This window comes from Mixophyes fleayi, chromosome 1 (assembly GCF_038048845.1).
Source record: "Mixophyes fleayi isolate aMixFle1 chromosome 1, aMixFle1.hap1, whole genome shotgun sequence".
Taxonomy (NCBI): domain Eukaryota; kingdom Metazoa; phylum Chordata; class Amphibia; order Anura; family Limnodynastidae; genus Mixophyes; species Mixophyes fleayi.
In genome coordinates this window covers 266,666,491-266,685,494 of record NC_134402.1, presented here as the reverse complement: position 1 = coordinate 266,685,494, position 19,004 = coordinate 266,666,491, and the positions used below count along the sequence as shown (strand labels likewise).

At 39.8% G+C, this 19,004-nt stretch overlaps 2 protein-coding genes and 1 long non-coding RNA gene across 3 annotated transcripts in view; 1 reads left to right on the top strand and 2 right to left on the bottom strand.

Moving 5' to 3' along the window:
* Positions 1–1,327: 1,327 nt before the first annotated feature.
* LOC142153320 (perilipin-2-like) lies at positions 1,328–5,745 on the bottom strand. The gene is made up of 8 exons (XM_075210814.1): positions 5,675–5,745; positions 5,531–5,576; positions 3,998–4,193; positions 3,495–3,577; positions 3,030–3,282; positions 2,618–2,802; positions 2,306–2,419; positions 1,328–1,994 (listed from the first exon to the last, which is right to left on the bottom strand). Exons 2-8 carry the CDS (start codon positions 5,558–5,560, stop codon positions 1,620–1,622), a joined length of 1,236 nt encoding a protein of 411 aa, XP_075066915.1. The 5' UTR covers positions 5,561–5,576; positions 5,675–5,745; the 3' UTR covers positions 1,328–1,619.
* The window catches only part of LOC142153287 (perilipin-2-like), a 75,951-nt gene continuing 58,274 nt past the window's right edge, over positions 1,328–19,004 (bottom strand). The window contains exon 9 of the transcript XR_012691466.1: positions 1,328–1,380. The gene's annotated coding sequence lies outside the window, so the exon portion shown is untranslated. The remainder of the gene's footprint in view (positions 1,381–19,004) is intronic.
* Positions 4,981–17,449, top strand: LOC142153325 (uncharacterized). The gene is made up of 4 exons (XR_012691471.1): positions 4,981–5,023; positions 13,423–13,489; positions 13,915–13,939; positions 17,071–17,449. It is a non-coding gene; the product is annotated as an uncharacterized LOC142153325 (long non-coding RNA).

Below are 19,004 nucleotides of genomic sequence, written 5' to 3'. Positions count from 1 at the left end.
TATTCAGTTGGCATATGATATAGTACTAATTTGTTTATTCACTAGAAGAGTTACAGAATCTGACAACACCTTTAAACAATTACCATTGCACCAGTTTCCAAATTCATCTAATAAAATATGTCAAGTCTATAGAAGGTTTAGTCAGTATCATTGGCACTCCACATCTAAAATGGAGACCTTAGATTACTGCCACACTAAAATCCATGGCACAGTGCTTTCAGTGGTATAGTGAAAGTAGAAAAATTGACACTTTGCTTTATGCAGAGACTTATGGAGGGGTGATTTCTCCCTCAGCTTTGGCAAGTTGAACAACCAAACATTAAGCCTAAAATACCAATACCAAGCAGCAGTATACTTTCAAATCACTGACACAGGTCATTTAAAAACCTGCCACAAGTGGAAATTCATTGGCTCATGTAAAGACTGGGGCCTTTATTACCCCACAAAAACCACAAGTTTATAGGTGTGTGCACGCATGTGTAAAACAGGGGCCAGTCAGTTAACTAAATCTAGTGCTTTCACTTACGTTAAAATTATGTGTTTCCCTGGCCACCACAAAGTCAAGACTGAGCCCATGTACAACATATAAGTGGGACCAACCACCTAATAAAGCGTTACCTTATAATTACCTTGCATATTCTACTACTATAACTGAAGACAAGTGATGTCGCTTCAGAATCAGTATGCAGTTCAAGCTCTCAGGACCGACTTTCAGCAGTTGTGTGAAGTCACTGAAGTACATATTGCTTTTCATTTGTAGCATTTTGGAGGACAGTTAAAGAATACATTTTAAATGGAGGGGGGGGGGGGGGGGGGAACTTAGGTCATAAGCATTTATATAGCACCAGCAGATTCCATAGCACTTTACAATTGGGGTCAACCATTCCTCTGTAAAAAAACAACACATGAAGTTGGCCTAAATTTAGGAGTTAAATCCTCTTACCAAGCTACTCTACCTACCTTGTGTTGCTTTCATTGTGCATTAATGGCTACAGACTTGAGGCCTTGTGTATACAGCCCATGGACATAATTGGCAATAAAAACCAGTCATTTTTATTTCTAGTGCCAAGTTAAACCCATAATAGTAATAACCACTAGCTGGTGTTCATGTCCCCAAATATGAGGCAAAGTATAAACCTTAACCTATACAGAGGTCAGCTTGCCTTCCTAGGCTCCTCCAGCACCTCATTTTTGCAGATTAAGAGACATTCCTGAAACATATAATGCTACTCCACAATAGGACAGCAAGTTACAGGTGACCAAGAACTAGAGATATCAATTGGTATTTTGAAGAGCAGTTGCGTGTACACATTATCAACACAGGCAATTATTGCAAATATATTTATTAGTGATACAAAAGTGCACAACATAGTTTGCGTGCTGGACTATGCATAATGATTTAATTGGGCAAAATATGTGAGTAGGCCACCCAACATGCAAAAGGTTCTAGGTTACACAGCTGAAATGTGGTACCTCAAACTGTACTACTGTCCCTCTGATTAGAAGTACATGAAGATATGCAAGTTTTAGGGTATTTCTACATCAAACACCTGCCAGTTCAAGATGGGGATTGCCCACTAGTGAATTTAAGTGCAAAGTGACTTCTCAAATTGAAGAATTCAATCCTTGTTGGCAGAGTCTGCCACATCAACTTCTTGCTCTGCATGCGGGCAGCCATCCATCTGTGGGTAAAAGGGACCTACCAGCCAGTTTAGTGGTGTGTTGTTAACCAAGTAGTCCATCACATCATCCATAGAATTCTTCATTTTTGTGAACTGCTCCTTGCTAGTGACTAAGACACCATCAGACATTTCTCTGAAGGAGGAAGCAGAGCGGAAGTTCTGATAGACATCTGCAGCCATGGCACTGACGCTTTGAGCTTTGTCCTGAATGTTTTGTGGGAGGCCTTGAACACCGGTAACCAGGGAAAGACATGTGGTTTGCAAACGTTGCGTCAGATTCCGGGCAATAGTCAATGTGTGCGATTCAATTTGCTGTGAAACAGAAGTTAAATGTTACAGCTGCAGAAGTGTTTATCCCCTATATCTGCTATGCATTGGATAGTAAAGGGAGGGGGGGGGGGGGTGGAACGATTCCCAGCAATAAGCCACTGGACTCTGGAAATGAGCAGATGGACACCACGTACTATGACAGACCGCCACTGATTTTCATGTGCACCTGTATGGGGTGCAGAGGAAAATCAGCGATGTTACATAGTCACAGAATACCTTTACGACCGGTTGAGGCACATTACAGGGAATGTTTCCCCTAGGTCTTACAAAATACTCCAATTATAGGAGATTACCTCAACACTGTCACTCTCCCCATCAGTGTGCTGTCCTGTGGTTTTGGTCCATTCCAGCCATGTATTGTATAACCTGTCCTGTGCATCATTCATGTTCTTCCTTGCAAATTCAATCTAAGAAAAGAAAAAACATTACGAGTTCCTTCTCTCAATTTTAAATCTGTACTATAGTCATTGACGGTTTAAAAAAACAAAATAAGCAAGACTGTCCAAGTGGCATGAACAGTAACATTACATGCAAGGACTTTATGGGACAGGCTCATTTTGTATATGTAGGGCAGCAAGACGGAATACATGGCTGAAGCAACTAACCACATCAACAGTTTTCTGTAGCTGAGAAATGGCTTCTTGGCCTCTGCATTTGGCATCCTTCATTCGTGTCAAGGCTTGTTGATAAGCACGTTTACGGGCCTTTGTGGAGAGAGATCCCAAGCGAACATAGTAGTTTGGCTTTCCTGTTGCCAATTCAAACCCCTCCGTTTTCATGGCTTCCTTGGCTGAAACAGACAAATTAATCCTAAACAATCTTATATTGGAGTATTTGGTCACATTTAAACTTCTACTTGAAACCGTAGACTCAAAACTGGGTCATCAATGGTACTGCAAACACAGTATAATTGAACTGCATTTTGTTGTCCAATAGGACACTTGTTTACTTATTGTCAGACAATGTATGCAAGTCAGACAATACAAGAGGGGCCAATTATTTAACAGATCAGCTTACCTAACTCTTCATCAGTTGGTGGCAGGTATTGTTCCAAGAGGGTCTCAGACTTCGTCAGTGCAGTGTCAACACTACTGCTCACCATCTGTACTACACCGCTCCCAAGGACAGTGTTAATGCTGCCATTCACAACAGCCTTTGTCATTTCTACGCTGTCCTGCACAGCTCCCTTAGTTTTACCAACTACTCCCGAGATACCATGCATCACAACATCCTTGGCACCAAGAACTGCCTCGGAGGCATTAGAGACAACCTATAGAAAAGAACAGAGCTTTACTAAGGAATTTATTCACAGGTTCATGCAATACATACAGGTACTTTACTGCAAAAAAGTTAATTTAAGGTCTTTATAATATTCTCTAGTATCATTGGCCTGCGCACCTGATATACAACTGGTATAATATTAAATATTGAGAACATAGGTTAAGCCAAGATGCCAAAAATATAGTTTTTAAATAAAGTTACCTTGTCAGTAGGCTGATAAAGAATGGGCAGCTTGACCTCAATCTTATCCAGTCCAATACATGCAATGTTGTTAGCCAGAGCAACTTAATAGGGGGAAAAAAAAAAAAAAAAAAAGTCAGTCTTCTAACAGTGTACTATTCCACAAGTGTGCCATGTTTCAGAAGAAGGCATCCAAGCTAGACGACAACGTTTAACCTACTCCCTATGCTAGTTGCTAGAGTGACACGAGCTGGCTGGTCTCTGCACAAAGCAAAGAACATTGAAATAAGCCAGCTTACATTAAACATAATTCAGGATATCACTACTATACTACTTTGTTACACCAACTACTTGCATGCAGTGTTCTCCATAAAAGAACTTAAAGCTTTAACATTTAATAAATATCAGCAGTACTGGAGATAAAATTAGTTAGAATACTTTGTAGAATTAAGCAGAATACCAAATTATAAATTGTGAAATTCCAAGAACAGAGCAATATAGTTCAAAGTGAAACAAAGACATACTCTGAGGCTCCAGTCTCTGTATGATCGGCATGGCACTAGTCACAGCCACTGAGGTGATGGCCTTCACACTCTTCTCCGCCACATCACACACAGATTTCAAGTAGGGATGGTTATCTTTGGTGTTGATATAGGCAGAAGACACCATATCATATGTTGAGCTCACCAATGGGAGGTTAATCAACCTTACCACCACATTCTAGGAGAGAAACAACCAGTTAAAATCTCTGCAGATTTGAGACCTATCCAAACAGGGCTCTTAGCTTTACACAGCAGAATATTACATCTTGAAGACCCATAGTCCAGTTATATATGCATTTTCTAGGACTTTTTGCCACACTACATGACTTTATTTAAATCCTCCTCTTGGCCCAACTAAAGTGGTCATTTAATACTGAAAGCAAAAGTTCAAGTTCTAAATGCCAATTTTAGACAAACTCACTTTTGATTGTCATAGGTGGAGTGAGTTTTAGCTGCACATGTATCTCCCATATAACAAACAAGTTAGTAGCAACAATACCAATAGACTAGTTAGGGAGTCCAGAAAACGTTACATATGCAAGCTCTAGTCTTTGGGGCATATTTAATAAAGCACGATAGTGCTTTTAATGGATAATTATAGTACCACAGTGTCCTCCGCAAATTTATTAAGGGGGCATCGCAGCTTTGCATTCCGCTTCGTTTTTGGGAGCAGTCACCATTCAACAGAATGGTGACTGCTCCTGGCCGCAATCTAACAAGTCCCGAAAAAACATTTTTTTCGGGAACTTGTCATGTTAATGTACGCCAGCTGAAGCTGGCGTACATGAGGAAATCTAATGCTGTCAGCTCTGCTCCAGAGAGCAGAGCTGGACAGCACATGTGTGGAGGGATCACATGATCCCTCCCTGTCACTCAGCGCTCTCTCTCTGCAACTATCATTGCAGAGACAGAGAGGGGATCTGTGTGCGCATGTCCAGTTCTTGGAACTGGACATGCGCAACTGAAGAGTGAAGAGAAGACCCGAAGACAGCGCTTCCAAAGAGGGGGGTAAGTATGTTTTTTTTTTTATCACTGAAACAGCAGTTTTTCAGAACTGCTGTTTCTCTGCACGGCTGTACATAAATGTGAGAAGTAGTTCAATCCTTATCATTGCGATAAGGAATGAACACTACTTTTCACTTTATGTGAATAATGATAAATGTGCCCCTTTGAGACTAGACCTCCACGTTGATTTCAGGTCAAGTTAACAGCAGAAGGAGAGCAAAAAATCCTATATACATTCACATACCCCCAAGACTATACAAACAGAATATGGATTACGTGTAACACTACAAGTCACATAATAGGGATTACATTAACCCACCGTACAGTAACTAGATTTACTTCTCCCGAAATGCACACATGTAAGACACTGGAAGAAATGTGTGTGACAAGCACAGGAAGTGAACACACATTAGAGGCAGAAATTCCAGTACACTACACTGTCTGTAACTTACTACAGACAAACATTATCACGGTCCTCTGGCTTTATGAACGGTATCATATCATAGTTACCTGATGCTGCTGCTCTACGGTCTCAGCCATATTGACAATGAAAATCCTGGAAGACGTAAGGTGCACAAATTTAAAACAAAGCCGCTAACCCACACACACAAAGACTACACGATAACTCCATAAGAACCACAATCATGCCCTCACCTTACCGCAACTCTACCCGATCACTGACACAGAATTATACCACCTACCAGAGAACTCGCGTATTTATAGGCGGCGTGGCCCCGCCCACCTCTCGCGAGCCTGTCAGCTAGAGCTTCCCAGATGTCAGCTGACTGATGAGAGAGCCGTGGTGACGTCACCCAGTCTGAGTGAATGTTGGACGGGCGCTCAGTCACAGCAGACAAGGGTCAAGGCTACAGTCAGACTACATATCTGGAAACACGAGTTATGCACATTTCACGTGTAGTGGGACTACATTTTTGCAGGGAGAACAACAATTTGTCCTTCCACTTTCACCAAATTCTGTGCTAAACTATTGTTGGAAAAAATACATGCTGTGCCGAGCTGCACCACATCTCAATTCACAGAGATGATTTGGTGAAATGTTATTTATTGTGAAAACCAATCAAGTCTTCACAATTTTATTTTCATTCTTGTAGTGAAATTTTTTTTATTGATTGGATTCAAGGCCAGATTAAGACTTTGTAGTGGTCAAAGTGAAAATTTAGAATAGTGTGCCCCCCCCCCCCCCGCCTCTGTCAGCCAATTCATCATCTTCCCCACTACCATGCAGCTAATTCACCCCCCTGTTAATACTATATAATACTTTGGGTTTTACAGACCCAAGTGTATGATTTTTGCATTTTTTTGGTATTAAACTGTAGTTGCCACACTCTTGACCTTTCCTCTAGTTTACCTAGATCATCAATCATTTGTTTTACCCCTCCTGGTGTATCTACTCTGTTGTATATCTGTGTCATCTGCAAAAAAGCATAATTTCCCTTCAATACCATTTTCAATATCACCAATAATTATATTAAAAAGCACTGGTCCATGTACAGATCCCTGAGGTACTCCACTGGTAACCTTCACCCTTGTGAATATGCTTCATTAACTATAACTCTATTTTCTATCCTGCAACCAAGACCTAATTCATTCAACAATCTCAGAATCCCAATCTTTCAAGTTTATCTAACAATCTGTGATGTGAGACAGTGCCAAAAACCTTACTAAACTCTAGATAAGCAACATCTACAGCCTCCCCTTGATCTATTACTTTAGTCACCCAGTCAAAAAAGGCAGTAAGATTTGTTTGACATGATCTCCCCCCAGTAAATCCATGCTGTTTGGAATTATGTAAATTGATAGATTTGAGATATTCTACAACTCTTTCTTTTAAGTGTTTCCATCAATTTCCCTACTATACTGATGTAGTAGTAGATCCTTCCACTTTTGTGCAGTTGGACTACATTCGCACTTTTCCAGTACTATGGAATTACTCCTGTATATAGTAGCTGGCTGAATACATTTATTAATGGTGTTACCAGCATCCCTTTAAGCTCTTTTAGTATCCTTGGATGTATGCCAGCTGGCCCTATTGATTTATCCACTTTCAGTTTTGAGAGGACCTTCTCCTCTGTACTAGTATCTACCTCATTTTAATGAATATACTTGTAACTTAACGGTGGTCCCTTCCCAGCTCTTTCTGTAGTGAACATTGAGCAAAAATAACGATTAAGATGATCTGCTGTAACATTGTTCCCCTCAACAAGACTCTCTATCTTTAGTCTTACTATTCCTCCTTTAGTTTTTCTTCTTTCATTTATATAGCTAAAAAATGTTTTGCCCCTTTACCTACTGTCTGGGCCATTTTCTCTTCAGCTTGTGCCTTTGCAAATCTGATTACCTTATTAAACTCCTTCCAACACACAGTGGTCGCATTAGACTGATATACAGTACAAGTTAACCCGTGTATGATACTCATGTATTATAGTCAAATCAAGCTACTTAAGGTGTTAAAAAGGTTCTTGTCATGTATTTGGGCCATAGCCCAGGCCTCAACCACCAACCACTCCCCACTGTCACCCCCGGCAACCACCAACCACTCCCAACTGTCACTTCTCCTTCAAGAAATATATATATATATATTTTTTTTTAAATCTTTATAAACACTTTTAACAATTAACAAATTAAATTAACAAATTAAAAACATCTTAGTATACCAAATGTCAGCCCTTTCTGAGTTTTTTCCCCACACACACTAAGAATTTAGTAGGTCAGTGTATAACTCCGCCCAGCAGGTGGCGCTGCAGCTTGTTTGTTTTTTTTCACACACACACAGACTAACACACGCCACTAGGCTTTTATATTATAGATATGTCATACCGGCACTTCTCCTACTGGTTTGATTGTAAAACTATAAAATTCCATTCAGTTATATTTTCCATACCTGCTACTTCTAAACTTCCGTCTCAACATTTTATATATATATATATATATATATATATATATATATATATATATATATGTTCACTCAATATGCATTGACTCCATTTTGTTAAATGGAGTGATTTTGCACTCATCGTAGAGATTATCTCACGATTTTTTTCACTATATTAATCAATTTGTCCCAAGTGTTCATGAATAATAAAGTTGTGATTATCTTCTGCGCATGCGCAATGAGTGGCGACCACTGCCCATATGCCAATATGGCGCGGTTTATGTATAAATAGCCATAATGATTGTAATCTAGATATCTCTGCTCCTGATGAAGTCCTGGTGTTGCAGGACGAAACGCATTGAGCTGTATTCTGGGCGTTCTGCGCTATTCTTATTACCTCATGTGAGTGTTTTTTATTACATTTTGTATTAAACCTTGTATATATACCAATATACCTCTTTTTTCAATCTGATTCAATTTCGCCGACTGAGTGAGATTGGGATTGAGAAGTCAATTATTGGGCATGTGTGAGAACCTACATTAAAAATTTCTCTGAGATGTGACATTTTTTATTAGATTTAGTACGCAGATTTATTATTATTCACACGTATATGGTGATCCAATATTTGATACTGGGATCTTGGTTCCATACATCTTATAGAGCCCTGGTGGTTTATGGTGTATTATCCTCATAAAATTTTAGTACGGTGTCACACTATGTTTGCTTTTTCTATTTGCTGATTGATGGAGACTTGGAGGATTATGAACACAGCAGAAGCTACTCCACTTTCTCTGTGAAAACTACGGCTGCTTACCTTACGGTACGCGGATAAAGGCCGCTGTTTTCAGATTGTCCTAATGCGGGTACTTTACCGCGATATATCACAAATGCTGGAATTTATTTTCCTTGAGGTACGCTCCTAGAAGCAGACTTTTATCTGTGGATTTTATTGATGTATGTACAATAAATGGTATTACACTATGATTTTATTTTTGTACACATGTTTCATGTTGGAGTCTAAAGAGGAGGCAGAATTCGTATTCCCCATTAGGAGTCTGTCTGATGTGCTTGATTTAAAGACATCTGCTTGTAAGCATACACCCTACGGGGGTTCCCTCACGTGGTTATCCAATATTTGGCCCTCTTGGACACATTTGGAAGTGGGATCATGTTTGATGACATCTAGAGACCCCTATTCAACTGTTGGGACTTTACTGCTCTATGTATTGTTTGTTTGTGTTACAGTTATCTATGTATGAAGCTGGCATTCCTATATGTGTGAACCATCCAGCGCTGTAAGTTACCAATATCTGTTTCAAAATCTCTTACGGTACGCATGTTATTACTTATTCCCATCTTTCTAATTGATACTACACTATGAGGCGCTCTACCTGTCTTTTGTTTCAATATATATATATATATATATATATGCCCGCGCTCGGTATATCCCACATTATATATGGTACCAGCTGCTTGTGGATCGCGTCCCGTTGCTAAGCAACGGGACACGCGGCTGCCGGGACCCGGAAGTGACGATCGGTTGCCTAGCAACCGGCTGTCTGATATCGGAAGGGAGCGCCCGTCCCTGAGCGGAGGATGAGACACAGGGATGGCGCGTGACAGTACCTCCTCTCTCTATTTGTCGGATAGATCTCCCTTTGAGAAATTGTTTCAATAGACGTGGGGCGTGGAGATCTTCTTTATTCACCCAGGATCTCTCCTCTGGCCCGAAACCTTTCCAGTGAACCAAGAATTGATGCCGTCCGTGGAGGATACGAAAATCCACGATGCGGCTGACTTCAAATTCTTCACCCACAGCAGTCCGAATAGGAGCAGGATGACTGGGCAAGCGATAAAACTTATTAAGGATTAATGGTTTGAGGAGGGAAACATGAAACACATTGTGAATCCTTAGAGAGGCCGGAGTCTATAAGTTACCGGGTTGATAACATGTGTAATAGGGAAAGGGCCAATATAACGTGGAGCCAATTTCTGAGAGGGTACTCGGAGTTTGAGGTTGCGAGTAGACAACCAAACCTTGTCATGGATCTGAAGCAAGGGAATATTCCTTCTATGACGATCAGCAGCTTGCTTATAACGTTGGGAAGTCTCCTGGAGCTTGTCTTTGGTATTTGCCCAAATGCGAGAGAAGTCCCGAGTCGGAGTATCAGCAGCAGGAACTGGAGATGGAATACAACTGGAGAAAATAGGGAGGGTTGGCTGGGTTCCATAAACGACATAGAAGGGAGAGGAACCTGAGGAATCGTGATGGTGAAAGTTATGCGCGAATTCTGCCCAGGGTAGGAGACTAGACCATTTAGATTGGTTCTCTGATGAAAAACATCATAGAAAGACCTCCAGGTCTTGGTTAACGCGCTCTGTCTGGCCATTGGTTTGAGGATGATAGCCAGAAGAATATTTGAGTTCAGAACCGAGGACCTGATTCATCATGGTACGCAAACGCATACGCATCTGATAATTGGGTCTGCGCATGCTCGAAACGACACTTGAGATGCGTAAAACGGCAATTGAGATGCGCAAAACTCCACATACGCTACGCAATCACGACATTTACTATTCTCAAAGTAAAGGCAATCTCAAAGTCCAACGCAAATATATTTGAGATGACGGCTGACTATTTGAGATGAAAGGGGTGGGAATGGGCGGAGAGTAGGCGCAGACTGGGCGGAGATGAGATATCATTTTAGTAAGGTAAGCGTTATGCTTTTTAACTTGAGAACAGTAGGCGTTCCCTCTGTCCATTTGAGTGAACCTGACGTCACTCCTGTCTCAAATCTTTCACAAAAGTTAAGGAAGGCCAGGGTCATGTTTAAATCCAAAACACCCAGCACAAACAACAGGTAAAAGCCTTTAGAAGCATACTCTGCGTATGAAAAATTTAAGAAAAATATGCTAAAGAAACACACTTATTAATATTTGGTTTTTTATTAATAAAAAAAATAAAATTGTAATATAGCGCACTATGCTGCTTGCTGCCTCTTCAGTAAAGAGGCCTGGCTTTTATGGGCCTCTACACTGCAGTTTGGTATGCTAGGCAGATATATTTTCTATTATCACTCCCTATCCATTGTGGCTTCCAAAATGGAGTGCACACTCCATTCCCCATTCATGATAGTTTCCAAAATGGAGTGCACACTCCATTCCCCATTCATGACAGTTTCCAAAATGGAGTGCACACTCCATTCCCCATTCATGACAGTTTCCGGAATGGAGTGCACACTCCATTCCCCATTCATGACAGTTTCCGGAATGTAGTGCACACTCCATTCCCCATTCATGACAGTCTCTGGAATGGAGTGCACACTCCATTCCCCATTCATGACAGTTTCCAAAATGGAGTGCACACTCCATTCCCCATTCATGACAGTTTCCAAAATGGAGTGTACACTCCATTCCCCATTCATGACAGTTTCCAAAATGGAGTGCACACTCCATTCCCCATTCATGACAGTTTCCAAAATGGAGTGCACACTCCATTCCCCATTCATGACGGCTGCTGGAATCGAGTGCACAGTGCATGGCTAATTTTATAAATTGTGTTAAAGTGTTGGCCAAACATTCGGCTTAATCATAAATAATGATTACAAATCTCTTTTGATTCTCATCAACTAACAATAATCATTAGTCTCAATATGCAACATGCATGATTTGACACTTGTTGATGGTGGCTTTTCAATTTAATAAAAGAAAAATACACATATAATAACTGTACACTTTTTTAAGGAATTTACACGCATTTTAGTAGCTATTGTAAATGAAGCGTTTGATTACCACAGGGTAAGTTTGGACAGCAACACAAATATTGTAAGGCTATTAAGGATCCCTAAGACACAAGTGAATTAGTGAGGTCTTGAACACATGTTTGCAAGCTTCAAAGGTGCCTTGCCTATCTGCTACGCCACTGTACAAGTGGTGACATGAACAGAATAGAATAACAATGAAAGATGAGCACCAACGTATATAATAAGTTGGTGTCCTTAAAAGATGTAGAAAACTCCAAATATTTTCACATATTATACACTGTAAGAATTGGTATATGGTGAGTAAAAATGTATGCATATTGAAATATATCCATGTTCATTAATACAAATAAAAAGTATATTAATATTGCTACCATTTTTGTGTTCTCTTTTTCTACTTCTGAGAGTATAGATTGACTATGTCTTTGCAATAAAGTCTTTTGCTACAACTCCTTTGATGTGTTGTAAGTGATCACAATGTTCAACATGACATATAGGCAGATTAAACACCAAACCATATACAAAAGCACTCTTACATAAGTCAGAGTGCAATAAATGCACTCAAACATTTACATAAACAAAGGTAAGCAACATACACGCATGAATCGGGGGTCAAACTCATTACCTTATCATTGCAAGGTTAGTTCTTTATCCACTAAGGTATACTTCAGATAGAAAAATACCCACCAAACTGGCCAATAATTTTTTCGGTCAGCTGAATCGCTGGCTTAGGTCTGACAAATCTGGCAGGTAGCATTTATTGTTAACGGAATGACGGATAAGGTGCTATTAAAAACATAACCCTACATACACACCCAAAAAAAAAAAAATGCTTGTCCAACGCATCAGGACCTTGAAAGACTTGACCCTTTTAATAATTATAAAAATAATAATTTATTTTTAAAAAAAAACATGTTGCATATCTTGCAAGCATTTGCATTTTTTTATTTCTATTATACTTTACTGAGTATGCTTAATGGAGGCTTGTAAATCGCTTTGTGCTTATGGTTGACCTGTGGGCTCAAACTCCTGCACTTAGTATTGGTGGGTGGAATACATAACCACTACACTATAGTGTCACACATTAAGTTTTCACATGTTAATTTGATACATGTAAATGATTTTTAGGAAATATAATTATAGTCCAAACTATTTTATCCTTAATATTAGCACAGCAATAAAAGCTAAGCGCATTATTTACATCTGTAATAATAGTTTAAATATCGACTTACCGTACATTGAATAACCTTAGGTAACATGCCAGGATGACTTTTAGTCAAAAACAAACTTGTTTAATTGGTACACACCTGTGTGCTCTTAATGGCTTCTGTTCGGCATGCTCTCCGGCATTCGCACCGGCATTTAATTACCTAATTAGAGTGATAGTTAAAAATACCTTGCTTGCACTTCTGTGTTGTTGTGAGTTTCACAATTCTGGGTAAGTAGACTGTAGATGGGCAAATGTTTTTTTAATCTGATGTTTACTGCTGTACCTTGCTCAGTACTCAGTATGTTTAAAGATGTAACTATATGTTGGTGAGCAAGTAATCTCTATTGCTGCAGAAAGGGCTTAATGTACTGTGCTAGTGGTTTTTATGTTGACGGTTAGTGCAAAAGTGTTTGGTTAGCTGTGGAGTTTTAATATTTAGTCCACTGTGTATACATACAGTCCTCTAGAATGTAGTGAAATGATTAAATATTATCCCTTTTCTTTTTTTTTCATTTTCTTGTTTACCCTCCCCCACAGATATCGGTTCTGCTGGCGATTTGAGTGGGTTGTGTGCCATTTTAAGACAATCTTGTCTGTGTGTGTGGTAAGTATAAACCAGATATAGTTTCTTACATACCCCTTGTTAAAACACCTTGCAGTAAGAATGGCCATGGTTTTAGGATTTATTTTATTGTGCTATAATCACTTTTATTAGAGTGGTGTTTTTTGCCCCTACCTTAAAAACACATTAGCACTCTGTATTTAGTGTTTCATTCCCTTCACATTTGTACGGCACATAAAGTTCAATCTAACTAATCTGATTTGTGAAAGGGTCTATGGCGATGGTAAGTATCACGTTTGCAAGCACTTTGGTGGTGGTTCTATATGACTATATGGTGTTTGGACAATGAATAGGGTTTGGTTATGTAATTATGTTTTTAATTTTGTTTTGTTTTTTTTGTTTTTTATACAAACTCACCTACCACATTACTTTCATCTACTTATGGACTGTCCTTTTACACCATTAAGCGAAAGCATGAATAACGACATCATTGTAAGTATTGGTTGTGTAATTTGTGCCAAAGTCAGACAATGCAAAGTCTAAACGTTTCACCTAAGTGCTGGTTTGTGACCTCTTCCTTTTGAAACACATACAGGCACTCCTGGAGTTTGAGTACATTATGCGTCATGAGGGGCGTGCTCCTGTGCCCCGTCCTAACCAGCAACTACGCCGACGTCGCCGTCCGAGGGAGCGCATTTCAGGCCACGTGTCAGCCTCTTTGGGATGTCAGATGCGGAGGTTGTCCGTCGCTATCGGCTTCCTCCATATCTGATCTTGGACACCCTGCGCATTGTGGAGCGTGACCTTGAGCCAACGCGCTTCATCCCGACAGCAAACTTTTTAACCAAACTTGTGGCGGTACTGCACTTCTGTGCAACTGGATCCTTCCAGTACACAGTCGGGGTTGCGGCAGGAATGTCCCAGGCGACCTTCAGCCATGTGCTGGAGGTTGTCCTGAGGGCATTTCAGTCACGACTCCGGCAGTTTATACATCTGCCACCCGAAGAGGAGTCTCTTGTGCGGATCAAGCAGCAGTTTGCCACCATAGCTGGCTTTTCAAACGTCATAGGGGCTGTAGATGGGACTCATGTGGCACTGGTGCCCTTGAGTGGAGATGCTTCTGTTTACATTAACCGTAAGCATTTCCACTCAATAAACATCCAGGCCATATGTGACCCATCTCTCCTGTTTCGAAACCTGGTTGCGAAATGGCCTGGGAGTACCCATGACTCCTATGCCTTTCGTAACTCATAGTTGTGGCCTAGATTGCAACAGAGGCAAGGGGGTGTGACACCACACGGAGATGCGTGGCTTCTTGGTAATTATGTGCAAATAATGGTTCCCTCAACTATAAATGTTTAGTCATATTGTATGGCAGACATAGATTGTTAAAGTTTAATATAGTAATTGATATTTTACTGTTACACATGTGGCTTGTGTTAATTGCGTATTGTCGCTAACCAATAACGATTGTCGAACCTCGATTTGTGTTTCTAACGCACAAAGATTTATTCGCAAAAAGTAGTATAATATATTCAAGCGAAGTGATAATAAGTACAGCCGTTACTTATCGCAGGCGCTCTGGATCCAGTGTGCAGTCATTCAATCCCGAAGTCTGGGGACAAGATGTCTGAACACTAGATGAGAAGCTGCTGCTTATATGCACACAGAAATACAGTATTACAATGGAGATAGTATAGCTTGCTTCTATTGGTCCAGGTTTCAGGAAGGTCCAAGGAGTTGTCATCATTGGCTAGTTCATACTAAAGAATCCAAAGGAGGGGGTCATCTCTCCAGGGGGTATGCTCTGCTCTTCCCGCCAAGATTCCTTAGTCTTAAGTAGTCCATAATTCCCTATCATTCATAACTTGCGTATGCACTCTGCGATTCCTTCGCAGAGTGAACCAAACAGTAGCAAATGTTAAGAGGTTTATTATGATACCACACATGATATGATTCCTTCAACCTGTTCCATATATTTCACTAATATGCATATAACTTTAATATAAAACATAAATACTACTATATTTCGACATAAATGGCTATGTGTTGCAACTACCATTAATGTGTACTATTTTACAAGTATGCGTGTTTGTGCGAATGTATGGTAAAAGACCAAATACTGTTGCTGCCACGTGTAGTAGCTGCGTACGCCCTTCCACGCCGTAGCGTGCCCTTGTACGCCGTAGCGTACCGTACGCATCTTTTCAGACAAAGACAACCAAGTTTGCTCGAGTTTAATTGAAATGACTTTATCCAATTTGCTGACTTCGACTCATGTATTTATAGATTTCGCTACTATAGAGTGATTGTATCAATCTTTTGACTAGTAAGAGATATAATGCTCATGTAGCCGTATAACTGAAAGTCACCTATTAGTAATAGGTATGTGTCTTGAGAATAGTGGACTCTGGCAGGTGTAAAAATATTAGTTAGGTGCACTTTGCCAATCTGTAATGTTGATTTACCTTTGTTGTTGAGGCATTAATGGATATGGCTAGTTTTGTTTGGAGGCTAATTATACAGTATTAAGAAGTTGTAACCTTACTATTTGCCCTAGATTGTAGTTTTCCCTCATATATTAGAATGTTAGCATTAAATTTATATCACGTATAGTTGTAGTCTTAAAAGGTTTAAATATTTTTTTTTTTTATTTCCTCTCTTCCTACATAGGAGGCAATGCGTATCCCTCCTGCCCATGGCTCCTCACTCCTATATTGAACCCACACACAAAGCAGGAGGAGGCCTATAACTCGGCTCATAGGGCCACCAGATTGGTCATAGAAAGGGCTTTTGGAGTTCTCAAGGCTCGATTTAGATGCCTGGACCGGTCTGGTGGCGCCCTGATGTATGAGCCGAGGAAGGTTTGTAGGATCATCGCTCTGTGTGTGGTGTTCCATAATATTGCCATCAGGAGTGGGGCACCAGTGGTCATGGACGAGGTTGCTGGGGTGGACGAGGCGGAGGAGGAGGAGGAAGATCAAATTCCCCCCCCCTCGTGAAGCAGTGCGTGGCTCAAACTTCAGGAGCTATTTTGTCGATCGTTATTTTTGAGGTAATAATTTTTAATGCACTTGTTCAACCTTAACATTTCAAAGCTGTATGTTAAAATCATCAGCAAGGTTAGATGATATAAGGTATGTTAAGTTCAAATGTCAATATGAATCTACATGGACTGGTGTGATAGTGAAATGTCTAATATGTGTAATTTGTATTTCAAATATTTGCTACCTGTTTTTAACCTTTACAATGTGTGTAGAAAGTATATATTCATGTCTGTAGGTTTTTCCTCAATGTCTTTTGCTAAATGCACCTTAGTGTGTTAGATTTCATCTACAGGCTAATGTCGCTTAATCTTTTTTTTTTTTTTTTTTAATGTTTGCTACACTTTGGCCAGTCCAGACTTTGCACACTTGATGCTTGTATTTGCTAAGTCACAAAAGGCATTAATGGTGTAGTATGTAGATGTCCCCTAGTGTCATAATGTGGTAGCTAAATTGTGACCATGTAAATGTGGCCTAACTCTGGTTATTTATCCATGCGAGGTTTATAGGTAATTGGCACATATAGTGTGTTGTAGTGGTAATTTTTCTAACTGTGTTTTTATTTTCTTATATCTACAGCCTGTATATAACACCTGGCCTGGAGTGGTGGTCTTTGTGGCATTAAACTTTTTATTTTGTTTGCTTTTTGGAGTGGTGCAATTTGTGTCTCACTACATGTTGAAGTATTTCTCCAGAGCTCCAAGGCTGCTTATGTCTCTCTTCAGTCTGGCCACATTGGCATCTCTTCATCCAAGGATCTTTGCCACACACAGACCGTTAACTTCTTTGCTATATCTCAGGCCAAGTGCAGAAACAGGTCAAGTTGCTTTGCTTTTTGGAGTGGTGCAATTCGTGTCTCACTACATGTTGAAGTATTTCTCCAGAGCTCCAAGGCTGCTTATGTCTCTCTTCAGTCTGGCCACATTGGCATCTCTTCATCCAAGGATCTTTGCCACACACAGACCATTACCTTCTTTGCTATGTTTTTGGTAGGCAGTTTGGATTCATATATGTAATAAATATATCTTATCCTGCAAATGACTCTGCAATCTGTTGTCATGCCATTTTGTACCATTACTATAGTGCAGTGATTTATCTTGGAATACACATAAATCCTTGTGAATTGCTTTCCTAACTATTGTATAACAAGTATACTTTGAAAATATAATATTATTATGTGTGGTTCTTTTGTCCTTTGCTACATACACACCATAGCCTACAAACACACTCTATGGTGTTTATGTTCAGTTATAGGAAATGAGTTTAGTTTGGAGGTTTGTATGTGTGTTTAGTTGCTTTGTAGTTAATTTCTTGTACACTTTACAGCTTTTAGAGTGAACATGGTAGGTGCATAGCAATATAGGCATTATAAAATGTGTAACGCATACAAATCATACAAAAATGTTACCGGTGTTACGTCCAACACTATAAACTTTTGGCCCTTGGCCAAACAGGATAACTATCTTTCAGCTGTGCTAGTGGCCCAACACCCACATGGCACACACAAAACCAACACTAACAATGATGGTAAATGCGTTAGTGTCCTAAGCTAGTGTCGTGTTGCTACAAGGGCAGATTAACATTATGTGTAACCCACCTTTGGAACAGCAAATAATCCAGTATACACCCTTTTCATGGTGTCTTTACAAAGTTTCATTGTTGTGATAAGTAATACTTCACCTAGTTTGGTAATAGCTCCAGTCTGCAAAATGTCAGATTACGGCCAACACACTTATTCAAAATTAGCACTAGTTTCATTTGTCTAATTACACACATTGTTTGCCAGCTGTCACATGACATGTTTGGTGCCCCTGTCAATGTTTTTTGTATTTTTATTGTGGTGTATAAATGTGTAATTATTAGACTATCCAAATATCTGTTACATTTCCCTCTGTAAATATAACATATCGACAAAAGCCACATTCCAGCTTGGTTTGACTACAAATCCTATGTCAGTGTGTGTGTCACTAGTAAATTATGTTAGTTTGGGCAAGATTAGAAGCTATGACTGTTTAAACATGCTAGTACATGTGAAGACTCTTTTGCGCCTCTTGCATTGTAACATGGTTTTGTCCAGGACACTGAAAGAAGGATACAAATCTTTGAACATCCTTATTCATTCTGGGCCAGTGATCATGTGCAATGGGTACCTGTGTCTGTCTATACACTAAATCTCCACCTACCAAACGACTCATCTTAATATTTTGCACGTGATGTCAACTAGCTTGCCCTTGCTTAAATAAAATCCACCACTGGAAGGGAGCAAAAATGTATTGTCATGGCCAGTATAGCAATGAATGAATGAGTGTTCATAAGTAAATAAACTATAAGGTCTGTTTAGGAAAAAAAAAAGGTATTAAGGCTTCCAAATTGTTTTTAACTTTAATGCAATTGTGGAATCAGACCATAGAGTTTAGTTGAAGAATGACTGTATGCAGCAATTTGGTGGACAAACTACCTCTTGGATATCCATCACTAAGTGATGTAGATAATGTGGTGTAAACTTAATTGGA